Raw genomic sequence first — 26,579 nt, 5'->3', positions numbered from 1 at the left:
CTAGGATACCATAAGCCTAAATCAAAGATACCAGCAAATATTTAAAAATTCTTTTAACGGCATTGTTAAAATGTGATTCCTTAGAGACAAGATTGAAATCTAGCCACAAGACGATACACTAACATATATCGAGTCTATAGCGGTTAAATAAAGTAAAGATCCAATCATACCTCTATAAGTTTTTATATCTACACACTTACCTTTTTCATCCTTGTCAAGCTTAGTAGATGTGCTCATAGGAGTTTTTGCAATTTTATCTTCATTGAATTTGGATCCAAAACTGAATTGAAGTACATATACTCCATATCGAGATCCATAACTTTGATCCACTCATATTTGTCAACATCATTGCCTTCTTGTAAGACAATGGATCATCAACATCTCCGTCGGCTACCATAGCTAGGATTTCTGTTAAATTCATATAACAGATAGGCAGGTTTACAACCCTCCCACTGAAGAAAATCAAATCCTAGGATTTCCATGAGCAGCCGAATAGACCATTCCAAATTACAATCATGTATGAACATTACAATTACAACCGTAAACAGAACAAATAGTTATGCAACCAATACATAAATTACAACATGAAAACTACAGATGAACAAGGAGAAATCTCTACGAACATTTGTAGACTCGTCTCCACGTTCTTTGCTCATGAACGCTCAAACAACACGTCCGCTCCGCAGCACAAACGCTGCATACTTGTTCTCTGCGATCGATGACCTCCACAAAACCTCAACGGTGTCGAGTTAAGTATGACACCACCAAGAAGGTTACCTTGGTATTCTCGGTGTGAGAATCTAGAGGGTGGACTCTGTGTGGACTTGGATTGAGGCAGATGAAGGAGGAAACATCAATCGTGTACATGATTGGGCAAGTGGGAGATGGTTGAATGTTGATGGCTTTCTCCTATACGAACACCTTATAAATGATTTTTTTTTTGTTATATGTTACATACTTTTTGGTTAAATATTCTTAACACTCATTTGATATGTAAATTCAATTAAATAAAAATATTTTTTACAAATTTAACATATAAATATTATACTTAATGTAGACAAAACAATATTTTTTATATAATCACCCTATAACATACTTTAATAGTCATTAGTCATATAGTAGTCGAAAGTGGTTGTCGAAGTTAATTATCAAAGATGATTTTTGCTGAAGTTTGTAGTTAGAGGTGGTTGTCGGAGCCTAAATTTGGTTGCATGAAGGTGTATTGGAGTCTATTGTCGAAGTTTGTCATCAGAGGTGGTTTTCGAATCCCGGAGTTGGTCGGGCGAAAGTGGTCGTCAAAGTTGATCATCGAAGATGATTTTCACTGAAGATTGTAATCGAAGGTGACTGTCGGAGCCCGAAGTTAGTCGCATGAAGGTGGTATTAGAGTTGGTTGTTAGAATTTGTCGTCGAAGGTGGTTGTCAAAGCCTTGAGTTGGTTGTCGAAGTTGCTCGCTTAAAAGTGACATCAAAGGTGATTTTCATCGAAATTCTAATCGAAGTTGGTTATTAGAGTTTGTTTTCTGAGCTAATTGGTCGTCGGAGTTGGTACGCGAAGGTGGTCATCGGAGTTAGGGTCACCGAAGGTGGTTGTCGGACGCTAGAATTGGTTGTCGGAGTTGGTCGCGCAAAAGTTGTCGGAGCTCGGAGTTGGTCGTCGGAGCTGTCATCTGAGGTGGTTGTCAGAGTTCGAATTTCATCGCCATAATTGTTATCGTAGGTGATTGTTGAAGCTGGAAGTTGGTCGCCGGAGTTGTCATCAGAGGTGGTTGTCGGAGCCTAAAGTTAGTTCTCGGAGTGTGACAGTGGCCGATGGGTAGAGCCATTGGAAACATGGGAAGAAGGGAGAGTTTGGGTGAGTTGGTAAAATATACCAACTAAACTCCACCAACATTTAAAATTGGTGGGCCAAACAGTAAGTTGGTATATTATACCTTTACCAACGCTGGTGAGCCAAACAACCCTTAAGGGCTATTTGGGGGCCCAATATGAGATGGTATATCCCCACATCCTATGTCATCCCAGTGTTTGGAGGCCCATTATCCTATCTTATCGATTTTAATTGTTTGTGGGCTCATTTTCAGAACGTGTTTTGTATCTCATTGTCATTTTTCTTTTGTGTATTGTATATCATCTCAATGCTTGAACATATGCGATTGTTCATAGTAGATCAGAAATCAACATCAAAACTTCCCACATCCTATATCATCTCAGTGCCACAAATAGTCCCAAGCTTTTAGATTTTTTTTCCAAATCCAAATTTGACATCTCTTCCAATTTTTCATTTGTTTCAATTATCTGCCATGTTTTTTGTTCTTTTCTTCTTTTTGGAAATTTTTCCTAATATATTGAGATTAATATATTACATGTTTTTTTTTAAAAGATGTCTTTCTTTCCTAACTAAATTGTAATTAGCAAAACAATAAAATAAGTCAAATGCGTTTCATGATTTTTTTTTAAAAAAATAATGTTATTTTAATATTTATTGACAAAAATATGGTTGGTTTGAAACTATTGACAAAAATAGGGTTGTGAAATCGTGGATAGGATCCATGAGTTTTGAGTCAACACATAAATCGTGTACCCCGTCCACGAAGGCTAAATCTATTTTTTTTCACATTTTCTCCCAATTTTTGTCTTCTTCTTATATTTTTAGCAAAATCGAATCAAATTTCTAGCCACGATTAAGATTAAATTTACTTTTTTTTTTCACATTTTTTCCAACTTCTGTCTTCTTCTTTTATTTTTTTAATGTATTTTTCGTATTTTTGGAGAATCTTTTACTGTAAATTCAAATTTTTAAAGACCTACGGTAAAATAAAAATTGAATTAAATTAAGGCTAAATCTATTTTTTTTTTCACATTTTCCCCAATTTCTATCTTTTTCTTTTATTTTTTAGTATTTTTTATATTTTGAAGAATTATTTTTACTGTGAAATTCAAATTTTTAAAGGTTTACGGTAAAATAAAAATTGAATCAAATTTCTAGTCACGAATTAAGGTTAAATCTATATTTTTTTTCACACAGATTTGTTTTACGATAGATTTTTCAAATAGATTTGTTCCACTTTGTATCCCTCAAATCAAAAGGCAATAAAAAAATAATAAAAATATGGAATTCGTAGACCAGTTTGTTAGCATGGCCAAAATCGTGTAACGGGCTACCCTATTTTTGTAATTTTTTTACTATGTACCATATTTTTGTCATTACTTTTAAAAAATACATTATTATTGAACTTACCCCGTATTTTTTTCACTAATTTTAATAGTATTTAGAACTAAAAAAACAATATTTGAATAATTTTTTAATAATTTTTGTATGTTAGAGGTCTTTCTATTTTAAATTTAAAAAAAACAATAGCAAAATAATGCATATACAATTGATATACTCACAAATAAATAATATTCAAGAGGTCTTCCATATTTTTTTTTCGTATTTATGATATTGTCTTTTTTTTTAGAAGGTAAAGAAAAGAGGATATTAAATCATTCTTAAGAACGGATTATCAATATATAATAAAATCACATATCAACTTCTATAACGAGATTTCTAAATTTATAACACATAAATTGTAAATTGTGATAAACTAGTATAATTTAAAACGAAATGACTAGTCTCATTGTATAAGACCATTAATAATGGAGACTTACATTTCACCAAGATGACCGTAGGTGACATGATCTGAATTGAGTTATGAACTCCTACTTATGAAGGTGGTCCTTTGATTTGTATGGGTGGGAATGGTCAGATCACCGACTCAATAAGCCTACCATTTTAGGATTCGTCTGATTGGGAACTGGAAACAAGCTACACAAGAATTCACTCATTCCCTAATGTCTAGGTAAGTAAATAAATTGCTCCTTGAGGGCTAATTTCAGGACTGAACAATGTGGCACCAAAGCGAAATAAATTTTTTTGATTCTAGCTAATTTTTCTCCATGAATTTCATTATCATCTTCTTCTTTTTCTTATTATTCCTATTGTTGCTCTATATTTTTACTCTGTCATTAATTTTTTTTAATTAAATCTCCCCCATGATTGTAACAACTAATGGAATGTCACCACATTTCTTCAACAATTTCACTCTATTTCCTCTAAATTTGGAGGATTATCAAAGAACAAATCTTTATTTTCACTAATTTTTGCTGGAAAATGTTCCAGATTTTTTTTTTCATTTTATAGTTTTTTTTGTTATATATTACATACTTTTCAACTACATACATACTTTTTGTATAAATATGTTTAACACTCATTTGATATGTGAATTCAATTAATTTTTTTTTTTTACAAATTTTTACGTATAAATATTGCACTTAATGTAGATAAAATAATATTTTTTTATAATCAACAATCCTACAATATACTTTAATAGTCATCCGTCTTATAGTAGTCGAAAGTGGTTTCCGAAGTTGATTATCAAAGATGACTTTTGTTGGAGTTTGTAGTTGGAGGTAATTGTTAGAACCTGAAGTTGGTTGTATGAAGGTGTATTGTTGGTTGTCGAAGTTTGTCATCGGAGGTGGTTTTCAAATCCCAGAGTTGGTCGGGCGAAAGTGGTCGCCAAAGTTGATCATCAAAGATGATTTTTGCTGGAGATTGTAGTCGGAGTGACGGTGGGAGCCCAAAGTTAGTCGCATGAAGGTGGTAATAGAGTTGGTTGTCGGAGTTTGTTGTCGAAGGTGGTTGTTAAAGCCCCAAGTTGGTCGTCAAAGTTGCTTGCTTAAAGGTAATCATCGAAGATGATTTTCATCGGAGTTTGTAGTTGGAGTTGGTCATCGAAGTTTATTGTCGGAGCCAATTGATCGTCGAAGTTGGTAGCGCGAAGGTGGTCATTGGAGTTGGGTCACCAGAGGTGGTTATCGGAGGTCAAAATTAGTTGTCGGAGTTGGCCGCTCGAAAGTTGTCGTAGCTCGGAGTTGGTCGTCAGAGCTGTCATCAAAGGTGGTTGTCGGAGTCTGGATTTTGTTACTGAAATTGTTATTGGAAGTGGTTGTCGAAGCCCGGAGTTGGTCATCGGAATTGTCATCGTAGTTGGTTGTTGGAGCCCAAAGTTAGCTCTTGTGACAGTGGCCGATGGGTAGAGCCATTGGAAACATGGGAAGAAAGGAGAGTTGGGTGAATTGGGGTGAGTTGGTAAAATATACTAACTCAACTCCACCAACATTTAAAGTTGGTGGGTCAAACAATGAATTGGTATATTATACTAACTCAACTCATATTGGTGATCCAAACTCCCCCTAAGCTTTTAGATTTTTTTCCAACTCCAAATTTGACATCTCTTCCAATTTATCATTTGTTTCAATTATCTCCCATAGTTTTTTTTTGTTCTTTTCTTCTTTTTGGGATTTTTTCCCTAATATATTGAGATTAATATATTCCATGTTTTTTTTAAAAGACGTCTTTCTTTCCTAACTAAATTGTAATTAACAAAAAAATAAAATAAGTCAACTGCGTTTTCATTAATTGATTTTAATGATATTTAGAACTAAAAAAATCAAACAATATTTGAACATTTTTTTTTAATAATTTTTGTACGTTAGAGATCTTTCTATTTTAAATTTAAAAAAATAATAACAAAATAATACATATACAATTGATATACATACAAATAAATAATATTTAAGAGGTCTTCCATATTTTTTTCGTATTTGCTAGCAAATTACATTGATTTTCATAATAATTTATTTAGTAATTGAGTGGAATGAAATGTATTTATGATATTGTCTTTTGTTTTCTAGAAGGTAAAGAAAAGAGGATATCAAATCATTCTTAAGAATGCCAATTTTTTCTCTTATTAAACGAACCACATTATTATCAATATATAATAAAATCACATATCAATTTCTATAAGGAGATTTCTATTTAAAAAATTTATAACACGTAAATTGTAAATAGTAATAAATTAGTATAATTGAAACTGAAAAAATATTGATGTAATATTATTATTTTATAAACAAGAAGATCTAAATAAGAAAAGATGAATGAAAATACGAAAAAATAATTAAGTGAAGGAAAGATAAGAAAGACATAAATAAAATTAAATAAATAGAATACGGGAAAATAAGATAAAGCTAAAAAAGACAAGAAAGATATAGAAAAACTGATAAAATGAAATTAAAAAATAGGATTGAGTGAATTTAAAACCGATGGGGTCGAAAATTCAACAAATATACACTTTTAGATCAAATCTAGAAAGGGAAAATAGTCCCCGTGACGGATCCAAGAATTTTATATAAGGACATAATACATACGAATATAATTGATTTTTTTTTAAAAAAAAATGTAAAACAATATATGACTTTATAATCTCTATTTCTATTGTTAATTAAAATATCTCTTTACAATGAATTGAAGTTAATCCTTAAAAAATATTTACAATAAAAATAAATAAAATCCCCACAAAAGAGAGAGAAATAGAGAGGCTGAAAGAAAAAACTTCAAAATTCAATGTAGAAATAAAATCCCCACAAAAGTGGCAAAATTTTTGCCCCTAAAATCAAATTCTCTGTAAAATTAGGTTCTAAATTTTTGCTCCTCGAATGCCAGAAAAATCCACAATATTCTCTCTCAAAAGCCCTTCTGATCTCAAAGAAATGAAAAGCATGATATTTTACTTTTTGTCTTAAAAAAAAATAGGGAAATTCTTATAAATATACCTTTTGTCTTTAAAAAAAATTAGGAAATTCTTATAAATAAAAAATTTTCAAAAATATTTACACTCCATAGTAAAAAATTCCAAAAGTACTTGGACTTTTGAAACTTTTTGTTATAAAATATAAATATTTTTAAATATTTTTTTATATTTAAAAAGTCTCCGAGTATATCCTGTAAAACAAATTATTTAATCAAAAGAAACTAACTTCGTAAATTTAAAACTTGGAAATTAATATTTATAGTTAATCCAAAAAAAAACCCTTTGACATTACATGAATTTTAATAAAAAAATATTTTTGAAAATAGAAAAATAGAAGGAACCGTCTACACAAAGTCTCTTTGAAATGGATAACGGTTAGAAGTCTATCATTGTCTATAAATGATAGAAGTCTATCATTGATACTATATGATAGACGCCGATAGAAATCTATCATTAATACTATATGATAGGAGTCTATCAATGTCTATTTACTTCTCTAAATAGCTATGAAACACAGACACAGATACGACTACAAGATACAGATACGATTGAATATGAAGATTCGTCAATTTCTAAAAACCTAAAATATGGATATGTCTAAGAATGCGTCATTTTTTTTTTATATATATTTCTAAAAAACGAGGATACTGATACGTTGAAGATACATTATTTTCTTTAAAAAAAATATAGAATATAGATAAATTTAGCATACAAGTTAATAACAATAGCAGGAAATAGAATACAAATATTAAAATACAATACCAAAAAAAGCAACATCTAAAATGTTGAAGTGTAATGAAGATAAACAAAGAACTTATGGTTGAAGATATCTAAATAGTTTATATTTTGGTGGACTTTGTAGAGACTCAAATGTGAAGATGGAGATTAGGGGTGGAATCGGTTCGGTTCGGTTCAGTTTGATGGCCAAACCGAAACTGAACCGCTTTTGTTTATACATGAAACCGAATCGGTTCAATTCAGTTCGGTTCGGTTTCAAGAATCAGTTTGAGCTTTTTTCGATGAAGAAGAACGAAGAAGAAGAAGAAGAAGAATCGGCCTAGTCGACGAAGAAGAAGAAGAATCGACCTGGTCGACGAAGAAGAACCAGACGGTCTGGTCGAGTTGTCGACGAAAAAGAACCAGACAAAAGAAGAACTTTGGTACAGATCTGATTTCATAAGGCGGTCTGGTAACGAAGACGAATGGCGGCGGTCGACGAAGAAGGGCGACGGTAGAAATCCTAGTTGGTACAGATCTGATTGGCGAAGGGGAAGGCGATTACGAAATGGAAATGTGAAATCGATAGCATGAGCCGTAAGGAGGGTGGAGGGCGGCGCTCGAGTGCTGAAGGTGAATTGAGTTTAAATTAGGTTATTTATTTATTATTAAATAAATATTAATATTATATATATACTTATATATAAACGGTTCGGTTCGATTTAGAAATCGGTTTTCAAGCTTTGAACCGAACCAAACCATTTAAATTCGGTTTCAACAGCCCAACGAATCGCATCGAACCGAAAAATTCGATTTTGCTCATAAATCGGTTCGGTTCAGTTCGGTTTTGCAAATCGGTTCAGTTTGAGCAGTTTTTTTGTCCACGACTAATAGAGATTAGATGATTATAGTCTAGGGTTTGGTCCGTTATTTATTTATTTATTTCTTTTAGTTTTGGACTCGAGTAGTGAGCTTTTTAAATAAGTTGCCTAATTTTAGATTGAGAAAGATTAAATGAGTTACTTGTCTTTTTTCTTAAAAAAAGTATGCATAGAAATAGATACGTCAAATCGTGTGTCAGATACGTATCTGAAAGTAAAGATATATCAAATTGCGTGTCAAATACATATCTAAAAAATATTTAAGTATGATATCTGATACGTATCTGATACTGATTCTTATGCTTCATAGTTAAATAGTTTGACTCTATGTGTGAAATTTTTTGAAAGAAAATTAATTTTATGATAAGATATATATATATATATCAAATAAAACAAACTCATTTTGTTGATTCTCTTCCCTTTCTACTTTATCTCACACTCACAGCCGCACATCAAAAGAAGAAAGGCAGCCCAGCCACACCAATCTCGCCGTCTTTCTTCTCTCTTCATTTCACTGTTTCCGTTGCTGGCCGTCGGTAAGCCCCTATATTAATTTTTTTTCTTTCTTTTTACTTTGCTCGTCTCTAACTCCTGTTTCGAACCGGATTTGATTTCCTTCTATTTTGAGATGACTGAATGGATGGAAGAAAATCGATGTGTGTTTTGACGAAAAATTTTGGGTTTAGGGAAAGAAAATGGCGACCTGTTTTTGACGAAAAATGGTGAAGATCCAGCTAGTTGTATTGCGGCTAAAATGAAACTCTTGATCACGAGTATCAAATCGAGACAGTGACTTCCATTATTCGAAACACAATCAATCAAGCTTCTTTCATGGCTACCTTCACATTTACTCCCCATATTGCTAGGCTTCCAACGCTATCCTCTTCTTCAAAACGGAAACCCAAATTCAATTCCATTAAAACCACCAAAGTCTCCCTTCAAACTTCCCCACCTTCACTCTCTGATCCCTTTGTTCTTCAACTCGCCGAGACTCTCGAAGACTCGCTCCCTTCTTCTTCTTCTTCTTCTTCTTCATTGCCTTTTCCTCTTCAGAAACTCAGGGAATCTTCCGCTGAGACTCTCCTTTCGACTCCGTGGCCCTCTCGCAGAGATGAGCCGTTTCGTTTCACAGATGTTTCTTTCATAAAACAGTCCCAAATCCACCCAATCTCGAATCCGCCACAGTCTTCCCAATTATCTAACATTCCTGTAGAAACCCAGTTCGCCAATGTTGTAATTGTTGATGGTCATTTCGTCAATTCAGTGTCCAATCTGACAGAATTGCCAAATGGGGTTTATGTGGGTAGCCTCATTGACCTCCCTTCCGAGAGTATTGCGAAGAGGGTGTCTGAGTTTGTTGATGGGAAGTTCGTGGGGGACTTGTTTTGGTCCATTAATGGTGTTGGAGCTCCAGATTTGACTGTGGTCTATGTACCTGCTGGGTGCAAGGTAGAGAATCCAATCCATTTTAGGTATTTTTCTATCAATGGGGGCGAGGAAGGGTCAAAGGAATTGGCTGTTTCGAATCCTAGAGTGTTGGTTTTGGTGGAAAATGGAGGGGAGATTGAAATTATTGAGGAGTTTTTGACTGGAGATGGGGGTAGGTCTTATTGGGCAAATCCTGTTTTGGAGGTGGTAATTGGAAGTGGAGGAAAGGTTAAACATTCTTATATTCAGAATCAGTCTTTAAATGCTGCACATATCAAATGGACTTCTGTTCAGCAGGTACTCTCTTTTTCCATTGTACAATTTTGTTGGTAGTCTAGTTTTGGTTACCTGTTTTTGGCTGCTCTAAACTTTAAATCATGCTTATGTCTTATTCTCATGTTGGGTGCATTCCCAAAATGAGAAAGAGAGTACTTGCTAGATAAGGGGATGATCATGGTTATATAAGTAAGAGCAACTAAGTCCATTAGTACGAGGTTTTTTGGGTAAAACTAAAAGCAAAGCTTTGTAGGTCTATGCCCAAAGTGGTCAATATCATACTATTGTGGAGATATGTGGAGGGTCCTTGTCCATCTCATCCCATCCATCCAAGATTTTAAGTTAAGCTCAGTTTGATACCTTTTTAGTTTTTGGTTCTTAGAAATAAAGCTTATAAACTCATTTCTACCTATAAGATTCTCTGTGTTGTTATCATTGTTTTTGGAATTTGGTAAGAATTCATATCATTTTGGGAAGATGAAAACATGTACAGAAATTGTGAGAAAACAAACACAATTTTCAACAACCAAATTAAGGGTCTCCAAAATTTTCGAACCCTTGCACTGGGCACCCTTAGGTAACTTTGTTGGTAGTGGATCTTGAAATGTGGAGAAAAAACAGGAGTATAAGATATGTGCTTCCCATTTTTACAACCTACCGCGAGAACCTTCCCAATGTAGGATTCACTTTGATGGTCTATGTAGGTTTTTCTTTTGGAAGCATCTTTTTGAAGTAACCTATGGAAACCAGTGGTTATAGTATAATTTTGTTGAAGATATAGGTCTTTCAATTGTATTAGTTGCTGTTTTTCCTCCCTTTATGTGAAAAGTTTTAGGACTTCTTTCAAGCTAGCAGCTTATGGGTCTAGCTAGTATGTAATGCACGGTCTTGGGCTAATAGCTTATGAGTCTTAGGCCTCTTCCTTCTTTCAAGCTAAGGCTGCTGGCCTCTTCCTTCTTCCAAGCTAAGGCTGCTGTTGCCTGTTGGACATCGCTTACTTCATATGTACATTTATCCCATGAATCCAAGTTTTTTTACTCCTTCAAATGAGTGAGAGTGGATGCACCACAAGGTCAAAATCCATCATAGTAAAAGTTCACGTTGTTGAAGCCTCGAGTCTTGTCTGCTATGAATGATTTCTCATGTGTAAAAATAGGTAGATTGTGTCATCTCTTTCTCCAAAGCAACGGATCAAACTTGGTCGTGTCATGGGATAGGATTCAGTTGGTTTCCCTGACAGCTATCATTTCTAGGTTAAATTTTAGTGATTTTCTTGTCAATTCTCTGTAAACTTGAAATCCTAATGGAGAACCTCCAGAGGAATTGTAATGATTGGTGGATATAGGTAGTTATAACAAAGTTTTTTGTTTCTTGCTGTTATGTTTGTCCATCTTAGTATGAGATGATGAAGAAAACGAGATTTACAGATGTTCTTTAACCATTTGATGCTACTTGAAAGTTTGGGCGTGGCACACAAATAAATATATGAAATTATTTCAGGAATCAACCAGTGCCTATGAGCTTGTGGAGATTAGTACGGGTGGAAAACTAAGTAGACACAATGTCCATATCCAACAGTTGGGACCAGAGACTACGACAGAATTATCAACACTGCACTTATCAGTTGGCAATCAAACACAAGATCTACACAGTAGCCTAATGCTCGACCATCCACGAGGATATTCTCGACAGCTTCATAAATGTATTGTAGCCAATCCCCAAGGACAAGCCGTATTCGATGGTAACATAAAAGTCAACAGGTACTTCTTTCTTTCTTTCTCCCCTTAGATGAAACTTAGCAATTGTTTGTTACTTTTCTGAAGGGTATCCTAGACTCATTAATCGTAGATCGGATTACTCAACACAAATTGTCATTTTGTCATATAATTACAGTCCTTGCAGTTCTACTCTACTTGGCTTCATGAAAATCTGTCAATTTCTTGTCAATCAAATATGAATACGGAAAACATATATGGATATGCCAACCAAGAAGAAAGGATGGGACTGTTTCTTGAAGTGATATTCTATTAGGAAAGTTGATAAAGAAACTGGTTTAACTTTCACGCCAATTAAAAGTTTCTTAGGGTTCAATATCTTAGTTCTTTTGGACGCAAGTACTGGTAGGATGCATACTTTGTCTTCTTAATTCATCTATATGGCAAAACTTTAGTATTTCAAGAGAAAAATTTACCTGCTTGCTGGGCTACACCCAGCTCCTACAGCATACCACGTGGCCCATTTTATGGTGCCATGTGTTACACTTTTATTTATTTATTTAATTATTATTATTATTAACGTTTGTGACTGTCTCTCTTTATGCTTCTCGCTTTCAATCTGAAGCTCCACTTCATGGTTGGCCTCCCTCCTACCCCCACCATAAATTTACACATTGTAAGAAACATAAACTACTGTTGGAGAAAAGAAAAGGCACGAGGGGTGTCCCTCTTCTTAATTTACAAATTGAAGAAGGAAAAACATGAAATCTGCATTTTCGTTAGCTAAAACACGGTTGATTCAAGTGCATAACAAACAAGGAACTTGCAATTCGAACAAGAAGGCAAATTTCTTTACCAGATTCATCAGTTAAGTTTGTTCGTCATACTCCTCATCACTCTCCTTTGAGAAGTCCATCTCCTTTTGAGTCTGATGATGATTCAGTTGTTAGTGTGAGCAGCGAGGAAGATGAATTTCATTGTTTGTCTACAGAAAAAGAAGCAAAGTTTTTAGAAGAGCAATATGGGGAAGCTTTGGAGATTTTATTCCAAAAGTCAGTTTAAAGAATTGTTGATCACACATCAAAAGTATGCTTTTCTCCCCTGTCTCAAACTCCATCTCATCTTTGCTTCAAATTGTGTAAAGTCTCTTCCCAACTGACTCCTTCGGTGAAGTGAAGTTTCTTGGTTTCCTAATCATGACTCTCATCATCTCTCGAGGAGAAAATTGGTTCGGTGGTAATATTTAATTTGTCATGTGGTGGAAGTCTTATTTTGATGATAGAGAGCATTTTGGTAAATGTTTGAAGGCCTTGGTTTTGTTGGGTTGGAACTATTATTTTGGCAATTTTCTGGAGATTTTCTTTGAAGAAGATTCTTTTTGGTCCCAAGTGGCAAAAAACATTCTTGCCAAGTTGAATCCCTTGTTTGTTTCTGCTTGGCATTGGCAACTGCTTCGGGTTGCTTTTTCTCTCTTTTTAGTCAGTTTCTAAAGGATGGTGAAGAGATGGTTTTCAGTAGCTATTGATTCCATAAGAGGGTAAAAAGTGGTTATTCACCTTGTTCTGGGCAGTTGAAGTTTTATAGCCTTCAAGACTATTTTCTGTTATTTCTTCCTTCAAGCTTTTGGTTGCCTCTTATCCAAAGGGTCGATCTTGTTCTCTATTTAGGCTTGTGGAAACTTCCATATCATTGTTTGTCTCCCTCATTTTGTTCTGTTTTATTTGTGTTTATTGAAGGGATTCAATATCTTTTCTTTGGGTGCTGCTTTTCCAAGGTTCCATTGTTTTTCCAAGACGAGCATCAGCCTTAGCTTGTTCGATTTGAAGTTTCCAGGGTTAAAGCTTCTTCTTCTTGGTGTTCCCTTTCCCATCTATTTGCAGAATTTTCTGTCTTATGCTTAATTGGGATTGTATTTATTTTCAAATTTAATTATCTTGTATTGATCTATGTATTACCATAAGCGTATTTTTAGGAACCAAGATAGTATCAGATGTCTTTGTCCCGCACTGGTTAGAATGGGATGGCCAATGTGGTACTTAAGTAGATTGGCTCTCCCATCCCAAGAGCTAGCTTTTGGGTTGTGGTTCTCCAAGGTGCATAAGTACCTAATAATGGTATCAGAACAAATTGTTGATGTTTTGGAGTGGAACCGGTAGAGGGTTTTGACTAGGTGTGCTCGAGTGAACTTCTACCAGAGTAGCCGTCGGGACGTTGGCTTTCTGGGGATGGGGTATTGTTAGGAACCAAGATAGTATGAGATGTTTTTGTGCCACATTGGTTAGAATGAGATGACCAATGTGGTACTTAAGTGGCTTGGTTCTCCCATCCCAATAGTCAGCTTTTGGGGTGTGGTTCTTCAAGATGCTTAAGTACCTAACAAGTACTTGTCATATTCTTGTTTCGTTTACTTGTATTTTGAGCATTTGTCTCTTTTCATTTATTCAATAAAAAATCATCTTTCATTTTCAGAAAGAAAAAAAAAAAAAGAAAAAAGCTACAAACCAAGATGTTATGTGCTTGAGATTTATCAAATGTTAATGAAAAATTAATAATAAAGAAGAGGGGTAGGCCTCGTGGCTTTTCTTTTCTCCAACAGTGGTCCATGTTTTTTCCAATTTTGTAAATTTATGGTGAAGGAGAAGATGGGCAGCATGGAATAGAGCTTGAGATTGATAATATCAAAGAGAAGCAGAGAGAGAGAGATAGAGGGAGAGGCACAAACGTTTTACTCTTTCAAGAAATGACTCGTCGTTTATTCTGTTCGATTTTTGTGTTTTTTGTCACTCTTTTCATTCCGATCTTGCTAATTATAGGGTAATGCTGTGCCGTTGACAAATTTCTCATTTTGCTTAGTCTAAGAACTCGAATTTCCCAGATATGCACAACAAACGGATGCAGGACAACTAACAAGGAGTCTTCTTCTAGAACCTCGAGCAACCGTGAATGTGAAACCTAATCTTCAAATCATTGCTGACGACGTCAAGTGTTCACACGGAGCTGCTATAAGCGACTTGGAAGAAACCCAACTCTTCTATTTCCAGGCTCGTGGAATAGACTTGGAGACAGCAAGGAAGGCTCTAATATTTTCTTTTGGAGCCGAGGTGATCGAACGGCTACCTTCCCCTTCGGTCCGGAAGAGAGTTGAGAATCATATAAAAGAATTGTTGAACCCCACACTAGAAAGATCCTAACACTGACCATGGGGAATAAATGCAGGCCTTGAAAATCAAAGCATTTTTAGCTTCAAGAAAGCTTTACGATGGCAAATTCTCTTCCATTTGATTGCCTAGTAAAGAAAGGGAAGTTCTCAAGCTGTGAGTGATATATTGACCCAATTCTTGTTGTAATGTATTTATTGTAACTTAAACATGTTTTTTTTGGTTGTAAAAAAGAAATCACAAGATTATTAGGAGATCAGCTCCCAAATAAATCAGTAGTTTTTGAAAACCAATATCTTTGCTTTCTTATATAATTCTCATGGGGTACGTTACAGTCCATACAAAACTTAATGTTGCATTTTCTTATTGAACAAATCAATTAGGACTAAATAGTAAATATAGTCTTTGATGTTGTTATTTTAAATTTTATTTTCGATATTTTGACTGTTTTGAATGAAATCACTATTTTTAAAAAATTATCTATTTATTTATTATCTCAATGGTGTAAATATGTTGGCAATAGTGAAGATATATGTGGAATCAAGAGGTCAAAGATTTGAACCAATAATTTTTTTAAGCTCGATGATAAATGGATTGTAGAGATTTAGATTTTTAATCTATTAATCAATAGTATATGTTTTAATTCGTTGTCCTAAAGGAAAGAAGGAAATGACATTTGAGGTGATGCATATTTAACTTTTTAAACAACTATTAATACATTTAAACTCGTTAAGCTATATTGAGTTTGTCTTAAAGGAAAGGAGGAAATGACATTTGAGGTGATGCATATTTAACTTTTTAAACAACTATTAAATTTTTCCTATGTATTTAAATTAAAAAAAATATATATTTTGAAAAATTAGAATCAAGGTTTAAAATGTGATGTGGATGTAAATATCGAGGTCTTAATTTTATGAAAATATCGACAAAATGTCGATTTCAATGGGTATTTCTAAAAAATTTATTAAAAAAATCCCAAAAAATTAATTTAAAATAGCATTTAAACATGTTATGATTTTTAAATAATTTAAGATGTTTATTATTTATTTTATGTTTACATTATTGACATTTTATTGTTTATTTTTTATGTTTCATGGATTTTCTACGATATGATGGAAATATCAATTTATCCTTCATGTCGATATTGAACCTGTGCAGTGTAGAAATATCATTGAAATATCGATATATCAACGAAAATTTAATACTATGATTAGAACAAAGTGACAATAAATGTAACACTTTAAAAATATTTTACCACTTCAAAAATATTTTACCAATAAGTATATAAAACAATCTTACAAAGAACTCACCCACATTCCTGCATCAAATGATTTAAAAAACAAAAGCACCTATATAAAATAGCGCCAGGTTGAGACTAACCGTTTAATTAAAGGAGAGTTGGTTAGCATCTCACCTGATAGGATCGAGAACAACTTTCGAGCTTCCTTCCTGTGGATCATTTGACCTCTGGAACGAAGTCTGTACTTTCTTTTTTCGACATAATCAGGATCATTTTACAACAAAGCGGGCCGTATTCGTAGTGTTACCAGGATAAGGAACACACTACATACTGTTCAAATGATCACTTAAACACAATCCACCTGTATGTCTCTACATACATGTTTAAGTTACATAAGATAGCCTTACATGTTTATTTATTGGTTTTGTGGGTTAATGCTACTAAATGCCGAATAAAATACCTCAGATTTTATTAAATAAATAACAAGAAACTAAGGCATAATATGCCACCAGTACAAAATCTCCCACTTACCTTATACTAGATGTGGCATATCCCATAGACCCATACTCTATAGGTGACCTTCAAACACTCTAGCCATGAGGGCCTTCGTAATTGGATCAACAACGTTGTGCATTAAAGCTATCTGCGTGACGATCACGTCCCCTCAATGTATAATTTCTCGAATGAGATGATACTTCCGCTCTATGTGCTTCCTGCATTTATGACTTCTAAACTCTCGGGAATTTGCCACAGTACCACTATTATCACAATAAAGGGCGATGGGTTTTGACATGTTTGGAACCATTTTCAGATCAGTCAGATATTTTCTGAGTCACACAGCTTCCTTGGCAGCTTCACAAGTTGCTACATACTCAACCTCCACAATGGAGTCAATAATGCACCCCTACTTGGTGCTCCTCCAGACTATAGCCCCTCCATCAGGAGTGAACACTGATCCTGAAGTGGATTTCCTAGAATCCTTATTGGTCTAGAAATAAGAGTTCGTGTATCCTGTAAGGATCAAATCCTTAGAACCATACACGAGCATGTAGTTCCTCATTCTCCAAAGATACTTGAGAATGTTCTTAATGGCGGTTAAGTGATCAAATCATGGATTATACTAATATCTACTAACTATCTTCAAAATAACTCCATGTCTGAAAGGGAGCAAACCTCTCTTGGAGTTCTGCATTGAAAACTGGATAAGCATCTTGACAATGTATGATGCCTGAGACAGGGTCGACGTTTTGTTCTTTTGATCCCTAAAGATCTGAATGCCTAGAACAAACTGTGTCTCTCCCAAATCTTTCATCTAGAATTGGGTCGGTAGTCGATTTTTAATTTCAGTCAGTAGACTTACATCATTCCCAATGAGTAGGATGTTGTCTACATATAACACAAGAAAAGCTATTGAACTATTGATGATTCTCTTGTAAACACAAGACTCATCAACATTTTGATCAAAGCCATAAGATTTGATTACAGTATCAAATCTTATATTCCAAGATCGAGAAGCTTGTTTCAATCCATAGATAGACGGATTAAGCCTGCAAACCTTTTGCTCTTGACCTTGGGTTATGAATCCCTTAGGCTGCTCCATATATATGGTCTCCTCAAGATTGTCATTCAGAAAAGTAGTCTTGACATCCATTTTCCAAATCTCATATAATATGAGCCAATGGATAAGTCATAGGAGCATCCGGATAGACTTCAACATGGTAACATGTGAGAAAGTCTCCTTATAGTCGACTCCCTCAGCTTGTGTATAACCCTTTGCCACAAGTCTAGCCTTGAAGTTTTGTACCTTCCCATCAACATCCCATTTTCTCTTGTAGATCTATTTGCAACTTATAAGTTTTACCCAATCAGGTTGATCTACAAGATCCCAAGTCGAATTAAAGTATAAAAAGTCTATTTCAAGATCCATAGCTTTGATCCATTCATCTTTTTCAACATCCTCCATTGTCTTCTTGTAAAATAATGGATCTTCAATATCACTGTCAGCTATGACAGCTACAGTTTTCGTTAAACCCATATAACAAATAGGCGGGTTCGCAATCCTCCCACTATGTCGAGGCTCCCTCAATGTTTGAGGTGGATGTGACCTACTAGATGAAACCTGTTAAAGTTGATGCCTTAAATCTCGTGGGTTCTGTAGTTTGTGATTGTAATATACAAACATTTTATTTATTTAATAAAATATGAGATGTTTTATTCAATATTTAGTAGCATTAACTCATAAATCAATAAATTAGCATTCAAAGTTATAATATGTAGCTTTAACGTGTATGTAGAGACATACAAGTGGGTCATGTTTAAGTGATAACCCAAATGGTCTATAGCAGATGGATAAAGCTGGGTACCTTATCCTGGTGACACAACGAATAAGTAGATAAATTGTTCCCTTAAGGGCTGATTTCGAGACTTAAATAATGTGGCACCACAGCCTCTCTTGGCCCGAGAGGAGTTTGGTCATAGTTGGACTATGACTTATTGTTCATTAGAGAGATCAGCGGTACTTAAGGAGTTAGATGTAACTATAGGGGCAAAACGACAATTTTGGTCCGATTGCACTTATGAGAAATTTGTGAAGGGAGATCGCCCTGTTAATTGGTTATATCAAATGGATACATAAATATATCTATAGTGCGAAAAGTGCAGTTGTCGGTCTTCAGTGGAGTTACTGGCAGTTAATGGATGTTGAGTAATTTAATTAAAGAGTTTAATTAATTATCTAAGTACCATAGGAGCTTCAATCTACAGGTCTATAGGATTCCCTTTGTAGCTCAACATAGATTATTGAGAATTAATTTTGGATTAATTTGAATTACTCAAATTCATTGAGTGAATTAATTATGTGATATAATTAATATAATGTATTTGATACGTTATAATATAAAGTTTATTTGAGAGGAAATGAATACTTGAATATGATTTAAATATTAATTTTATGGATTGGATTCATATAATTAAATTTAGTATAAATGTGATTTATATTAAATACCACAAATTATTGAGAGAATTAAAACTATAAGTTATATTGTATTTGATACAATATAAAACTATAGGTTATGTGTTATATATGATGTAACATATAATTATATATATAAAATAAGTTAGTTATATATATAAATTAAAATTAATTTAATTTTAATTTTAATTTTAAATTTAAAGGGAGGGAAATAACTTCCCTCCCTTAATTCTCTCTTCATCCCATGTAGAGAGTGGGGAGTGGATGGGGGTGGTTTTTCATGCAGAAGATACTTTTTGGTTTTTTGTTTTCTTCTTCTGTTTGATAGTGAAGAAACGAGTGTAAAAGCTTCTGTGTTTTTTCCCAGAAAAAATCTCCCCTCTCTCAAATTCTCTCCCTCTTTTAGAATTCTGCAAAGCCCACACCTCTTGTTATTCTCACCCTACCCTAAGGAGAATATAGAGGACAATTTTGTGGTGGTGTCTTGGTTTCTTGGATCGAGGTTTTCTTGTTCGTGATCTTTCGTGGAGAAAGGGATTTCATGAAGAATTTGTGATTTATTAGGGGTATGAAATTTCTTCTTCCTTTTCCTTTTTTAACGCATGTTGTAAATTTTGAATGAATGCATAATTTTCTATTTTGAATTTTGTAAAATTTGTATCCTGTTAAAAATTGAAAACTGGGTTGATCCCCGATTCCGCTACGAAACTTCATAGTTCCATCAATTGGTATCAGAGCGGTGGTTTTTTTTGTCCCAAAATTTTCAATTTTTTTTCCATAATATATTTTTACAGAATTGGTGGGTATTGCATTATGTATGTTGATGAATGTAAGGAATGAATGTGTTGCAATTTTTGGATGTTTCGGGATTGGATAAATATGAAATTACTGTTTTATTTTTTACAAACTTCGATTTGTAAGGGTCCGGTATTTTGAGCATAACTAAAGTTATAGAGTCTGTAATTCAATGTCCCGTGTCGTTTGTTGTAATTCTAATGAATTTCTGGATAAAACAAAGCCAAATTCGGAGGAGTTTCGAAGGAATTCGCAACTGTATAGTGGCTTTTGTATAGTAGAGTTGCAATGCTACGAATGGACGGAACGAGATGTTGTTTCCGTAGCATTGCAATCTAGGTCACAACATTGCAATGCTTTTAGATGGAAAGAAGGTTTGCACGCAGTTTGGTTCGTGGTTCAACTGATTCGTGTTTGGTTCACTTGGTTCGAGCGATTCGTGGCCAATTCGAGTGCTGGGCAGTCCGATTTGTGTAGTTCAAGACTCAGTTTGCTTGTTTTGAACCGCTTAACTATTAATTTTGTAATAGTTAGATTTTTTTATTAATTAAATTAATATAAGTGTTATATTAATTTAATTAATTGTTTAGGAGTCTAATCCTGGTTCAATAATTGTTTTTTTAAATTATGCATATGACGTATGGTTATGCATTATTCATGCATCATTTGTATTATAAATATTATAATATATAATTGCATGTTTTAATTTATAGCATGCTCATGCATCATATAATGTAAATGTTATAATATATGGTTGCATGCATTAATAACATAGCCATGCATAATTTATATTATAAATGTTATAATATATAGGTTGAATGTATGGATGAATGTATGTTACAAATAATTTTATTATTTTATTATATAAGTGTTATGTATGTTAAATAATAAAATGAAATTGCATGAAATATGTAACTATTTTAGGTTATTTTATAAGTGTTCTATTTGTTGGAATGTAGAAGCAAGCAGGGAAGCAAAGCAGGATCATTAAGCATTCTAATTCATTATTTTTGGCTTCAAATTTAGCATGCTCATAAAATAAAAACAGAGTTTCAACACTAATCTTTGAAGTACTTCTTGAATCACGATCTTCAACTGCAATCTCCTTTTCTTTTGGTTGTGAACCACCATAAGATCTTCCCTACTATTCTCCTGGAGACTTAGATTGAGTTGTGAGACTTAAAATAAGTTTGAATCGAAGGAAATTAGAGAGGAGGTTACTGGTTTTACACAGTGTGAAAAACACTTCTTCAAATACAAATTCTTAGCAAAATCGCAACCTTTTGCATGCCTGATTTCCGCTTAGAACTAAAGTTTATATTGCATGACATTCAAGCAACAAGTTGGAATTGAAGTGAAAATATGAGTAAGGTGCTTGGTTTCAAAAGTGGGGAAAACCCACTTTTGGTTTTTCATTTTTCTTTTCTTTTCTTTTCATTTTGAAAACTATTTTCAAAATTAAAAAAGATTTTTAGTTTTTTATTCAAAAAAACAAAACTGAAATTTTATTAATTTTATAGAAAAATCAAAATTATTTTTTCTAATAAAAAATAAAATTAATAATTAATAATTAATTAAATAATTTAATTAATTCTATTAATTTAATATCAAATATTAAATTAATTTAATACCAATTCCACCTTCTTGAAACCCTATTCATGAATTTAATATTTAAATATTAATCAATTCTCCAATTTCATTTAATACCAAAATTAAATGTGTAATTATATTACATATAATTACTTATTCTCTCAATTTGTATTTGAACAATTCAAATTAACTTATTATGCTACTCTAAGGCTAATTCGTTTGTGAGCTAGTAAGAGAACCTAGTAGAACTTCAAATCATGGGTTCCAACGATCTGAGATTAATTGGCTAAACTCTTTACACCGAATTAACCCCCATTCGTTAACTACCAGGTCACTCCACTAAAGCTCGTAGTTGCACTAGATATATTGTGTCCACTCGATATAACCATGATTAGTAAGTTAACCCTTCACAAGTTGTTCATAATAACGGCTGGGTCAAAAGTTTGTTTTACCCCCGAAATTACCCCTTGTTCTTAAGTTCCACTGATCCTCTAATGAACAGTTGGTTTGTGATCCGATCATTAATTCCGAAAATTTAAAATTAGGGACCAAAAATGCTGATCTGATACCACATGTTGGTTTGTGAAAACCACAGACGGAAGCGAGATCGTTTCCTAATTTTCAAATTTACACTAAACAAATTACAAGATGCTAAGAGAAAAATATAGAGAAGAAATTTAGGATTTGGATTACACTAACCTCTTGAAGACAAGATCTTCACAAGTTCCTTTTCCAATTGGTCATGAACACTATGTATCTCCCTAGATTACGAACAAAAAATAACAAGACCCAAAATTACCACCACCACAAAAGAACCTTCCATATTCTCCTTAGAGGTTGAGAATTACGGAGAGAGTTATGGGCTTCTCTAATAAATTTTTGGGAGAGGGAAAACAATTTTTGAGAGGAGGATCTTTTTGTTCGTGAGGATGCGTGACAACCTTTTTTTTCACACAAACGTTTTGTGTTTTGAGAGAAGAAGAACTTTTTGAAAAACAACTCTCACTCACGATCCTAATTGAGAGAAAATAGGGAGGGAGTTACTCCTTTAAAAAAATTATAATAAAATAAAATAAATTTAATATATATATATATAATAACAAACTTATCATATATTATACATTAAATTATATGTTATATTGAATATAACACGTAACCTATAATTTTTATATTGTATCAAATACACTATAACCTATAGTTAATCTTTCAATATATGAAATTTAATATAAATCAATTTTATATTAAATATATGAATCCAATTCATATAATTAATATTTGAATCATATTCAAATATTTATATCCTCTTGAATTAAACTTTATATTATAATGTATCAAATACATTATATTAATTATATCACATATAATTAATTTAAATTAATTATGTCACATATAATTAATTAATCCCTCATTTAATTTAAACAATTCAAATTAATCTAGAAAATTAATTTTTAATAATCCCAGTTGAGCTACAGAGAGGACCTTATGGATCTGTAAATTGAAGCTCCAATAGTATTTGGATAATTAATTGAACTATTTTAATTAAATTACCCAACTTTCATTAACTACCAGTCACTCCACTAAAGATCGATAGCGACACTCTTCGCATTATAGATGTATTTCTATGTCCATTAGATATAACTTGTCACAGTATGATGACCCTTCATAAATTGCTCATAAGTATAGTTGGGTCAAAATTACCGTTTTGCCCCTGTAGTTACATCTAACTTCTTAAGTACCACCGATCCCTCTAATGAGCAATAAATCATAGTCCAACTATGACCAAACCCTTCTTGATCCAAGAGAGGGTGTGGCGCCACATTGTTCAAGCCTCGGAAACAACTCTTAAGGGAGCAATTTATCTACTTACCTTGACGTTAGGGAAGAAGTGAATTCCGTCTTGTGTAGCTATGTTCCCAGCTCCTCAATCAGACGAATCTCCAAAATGGTAGGGATATTGAGTTAGCAAACTGGCCACTCTCACCCATGCAAATTAAAGGTCTGCCTTCATTTTCAAGAATTCACAACTCACTCAAGATTCAGGTCATGTCACCTATGGTCATTCTGGTGAAATATAAGTTTCTACTATTATCGATGTTATATAATGAGACTATTTATTTCGTGGTTCGATCTTATACAAACCATTTTGTATAAAATACCCTCACTTACATGTCTCTACATGAATAATTAGGATCAGATCATTTGTCTTTACATGTCTCTATAATGAAACTACTATTATGTTAGTTTATTGGTTAATCCAATGCAACTGAAAACCCACCAACGGTGTTACATGTTTGTTTATTGTCCTTTGATCTACACGAGTGGGAATGGGTAGATTCGCCAACTTAATATGCCTACCACTTTGGGGACTTTGTCTGACTAGGGAGTTGGGAACATAACTATACAAGAAGGAATTCATTCATTCCCGTTGTTAGAGTAAATAGATAAATCGCTCTCTCAAGGGCTGATTCTGGGTCTTGAAAAATGTGGCACCACACCCTCTCCTGACTCGAGAGGGGTTCGGTTATAGTTAGAGTATAATTAAATTGTTCATTAGAGGGATCGGTGGTATTTTTGACCTAACTGTACTTACGAGTAATATGTGAAAGGTTAACGCGTTGTTGATTAGTTATATCCAATAGATATAGAAATATATCTATAGTGAGAAAAGTGCAACTATCGGTCTTTAGTGGAATGTCCGATAGTTAATGAAGGTTGATTAATTTAATTAAAGAGTTTAATTAATTAATCTCATATCATTGGAGCTTTAATCTGTAGATCCATAAGGTCTCTTTGTTAGTTCAATAAGGACTAATGAGAATCAAATCAATTTTGGGTTAATTTGAATTGTTCAAATTAATTATAGGGATTTAATTGTATAAGATACAATTAATATAATGTATGATGATACATTATAATATAAAGTTTAATGAGAAAAATATACATTTGAGTATGATTAAATATTATTTATATGAATATGATTCATATAATAACTATATGTTAAAATTAATATGCATTTGATTCATATTAAAACTATAGGTTATATGAGATAATCTAATCTATAGGTTATATTATATGTGATATGATAAACTGTATAGGCTATATATTATATGAGATATAAAATATGATTTAATTTATTAATTAGTTAATATAATTAAATAAAATTTGAATTTTGACATTCAAATTAATTACTCCATGGGAGTTATTTTTTCACTAAGTGAGAAGTTATTTCTCATATTTTTCTCATATATTTTAGATGGATAGAAAGAGAAAATGATTTTCTTTTCATATGTGATTTTTACCAGAGAAGTGTTCTCTCCAAAAATCTTGATCTTTTTCCTCTATATTTTTTCCCTCTACAAAAACTCTCTCAATCACTCATCTCCCTTCACTAAAATTAAACCAGAAGCCCACAATTCTCTACGATTCTCACCTTGAGAATAACATAGTTTCCATTATGGTGGTGTCCAAGAGGAGGTTGCTATGTTTTTTATTGTTCTGTTCGTGAGGAGATTTTTTGTTACTGTTAATGGGAGAGGTTCATGATCTTGCTGCGAAGTGGAAACGTAAAGAACTGGTTCTTTAAGGTTTAGTTTCCGTTTCCTTTTTCCTTTTCTGTTAATTCAGTAGAAAAACTTGTTTAATAATTGTTAGTTTATTCTTGTTTCCCTCCTCTGTTTTCTTAAATTCAGTAAAATGAAATATTAAGACATGAATGCGTTTATATGCTTCCATTGTGGGAATTCCAATCCCTTCAATACCAAGAATCTAGTGGAAAACCCCAAAGACAGTGACAACACTTCGAATTTGAGGCGGCCGGTGAACTCGAGTAGTGGCGAAGTAGGATAGGGCTGGCCAAAACAGTGGTGAACTAACAACACAGCACCCACCAACACCCACATGACCGAAGAGAATGAAAGGGAGAGAGAGGACCAACTGGACCACTTGCGGCTGACGACAACAAACCCAAGCGAGTGGCGGTACCTTTGGCGATTTCTAATCGACGACTAGTGAGTCTTGGATGGTGCCGGCAGATTGTGAGGAGTGAGAGAGTTTGAAAAGGGGGGAGAGAGTGCGCTTGCCAAAAAGGAAGGGAAAAGTAAAAGAGGAAGATAGTGGCTGTCTAGGGCTTTATGCGACTGATAGCCTTGATGTCTAGGCTTACCCTTTAAATATAAATAAATAAATACCTAGCCAAATCTGTATTTGACCACATATCTATTATTATTATTATTCCTTTTTCTTTTTTCTTTTTAATTCTCAACCCTAAAAGGACTCCAAATAAATACAAATACCTATTTTTTCCCCTTTTCTAAAATCCGATACAAAATTTACTTTTTCCTCCATCACATAAACCCAAATCACATCAACTCCAATCAATTTCATTATCTTCAATCTTCAAATCAAATCCAACATTTTCAAATTCTTCAATTAATTTAAAAAGAAAAACCCAAGTCCTTTGTCACAATGATAACTTGTAGAAATGCAAAATATTGTTCTCTTAAAGTTAGAATAATTAGGATCAAATAATGAAAAATGAATTCATTTTAGTAGAATAACACATAAAATTACATATATGCGTGAAATACATACAAAAGCATCCTTTTTAAAAAGAAGTGCACTATTAACGCTATATAATGCAGGAATCACGGAATTTTACTAAGTGTTGTAGAGAGGCCAGCATAGGAAGTATGCATTGGAACTCAACGATGCAAGAAGATACATTTCACTCGTACACTTAATGTCAAATCTCTACTTGCAGTATGGGCAACTTGAAAGGCGGCGTTCTATCAGATCAGAATGGCAGACGGCTGCAGCAGACATGAAAATTAATGCTATCATCATAAGTTGCTGAGCTTAAGTGCCTATAAAAGAAGATGTTGCCCACCTGAAAAACAGTTAGTTAGAGAGTTAGAAAGTTAGACACTTAGGAGTAGACAGTAGAATCTTTGTACAGAGTAGTTCCCCAGCCGCCTACAAGAAGAAGAGAAGTCCGACCTCATGTTATTGACATTCAACATGCGGAAGCAATTAGGTGTTAGGGTTTGTCTCATGTTCTGTAGTGTAAACAACTTTGTACGAACACTTGTGATGTATAATATAAATGATATTTACTTCACTACTTAACTTTGCACATTTAGATGTTTTTCATTTTACCACAAACCAATAAACTTAA

At 33.4% G+C, this 26,579-nt stretch overlaps 1 protein-coding gene, 1 long non-coding RNA gene and 1 pseudogene across 5 annotated transcripts; all 3 read left to right on the top strand.

The window, feature by feature from the left end:
- Window positions 1–8,633: 8,633 nt before the first annotated feature.
- On the top strand, window positions 8,634–15,103 carry LOC120070031 (protein ABCI7, chloroplastic). 4 transcript variants are annotated; one of them, XM_039021886.1, is made up of 4 exons: window positions 8,634–8,769; window positions 8,920–9,958; window positions 11,438–11,697; window positions 14,528–15,103. In XM_039021886.1, exons 2-4 carry the CDS (start codon window positions 9,065–9,067, stop codon window positions 14,841–14,843), a joined length of 1,470 nt encoding a protein of 489 aa, XP_038877814.1. In that variant the 5' UTR covers window positions 8,634–8,769; window positions 8,920–9,064; the 3' UTR covers window positions 14,844–15,103. The 4 variants fall into 4 exon arrangements, with proteins under 4 accessions (XP_038877814.1, XP_038877817.1, XP_038877816.1 ...); XM_039021889.1 differs by having other exon boundaries at window positions 14,506–14,748; XM_039021888.1 differs by having other exon boundaries at window positions 8,652–8,769; window positions 8,862–9,958.
- A 1,086-nt stretch (window positions 15,104–16,189) lies between these two features.
- Window positions 16,190–16,305, top strand: LOC120070046 (annotated as a pseudogene).
- An 8,395-nt stretch (window positions 16,306–24,700) lies between these two features.
- Window positions 24,701–25,647, top strand: LOC120070039. The gene is made up of 2 exons (XR_005479766.1): window positions 24,701–24,990; window positions 25,096–25,647. It is a non-coding gene; the product is annotated as an uncharacterized LOC120070039 (long non-coding RNA).
- Window positions 25,648–26,579: the final 932 nt, after the last annotated feature.

Source organism: Benincasa hispida, unplaced genomic scaffold, assembly GCF_009727055.1.
Source record: "Benincasa hispida cultivar B227 unplaced genomic scaffold, ASM972705v1 Contig793, whole genome shotgun sequence".
Lineage (NCBI taxonomy): Eukaryota > Viridiplantae > Streptophyta > Magnoliopsida > Cucurbitales > Cucurbitaceae > Benincasa > Benincasa hispida.
Note: the sequence above shows the minus strand (reverse complement) of the source record. Positions and strands in the feature narration are given on the sequence as shown.

Bases quoted from the DNA above. Each gene is read 5' to 3' on its own strand.
- LOC120070031 (XM_039021886.1), top strand. From the start codon at position 9,065: ATGGCTACCTTCACATTTACTCCCCATATTGCTAGGCTTCCAACGCTA. The intron at 9,959-11,437 runs GTACTCTCTTTT...AAATTATTTCAG, and splicing joins AATGGACTTCTGTTCAGCAG to GAATCAACCAGTGCCTATGA. The intron at 11,698-14,527 runs GTACTTCTTTCT...CGAATTTCCCAG, and splicing joins GGTAACATAAAAGTCAACAG to ATATGCACAACAAACGGATG.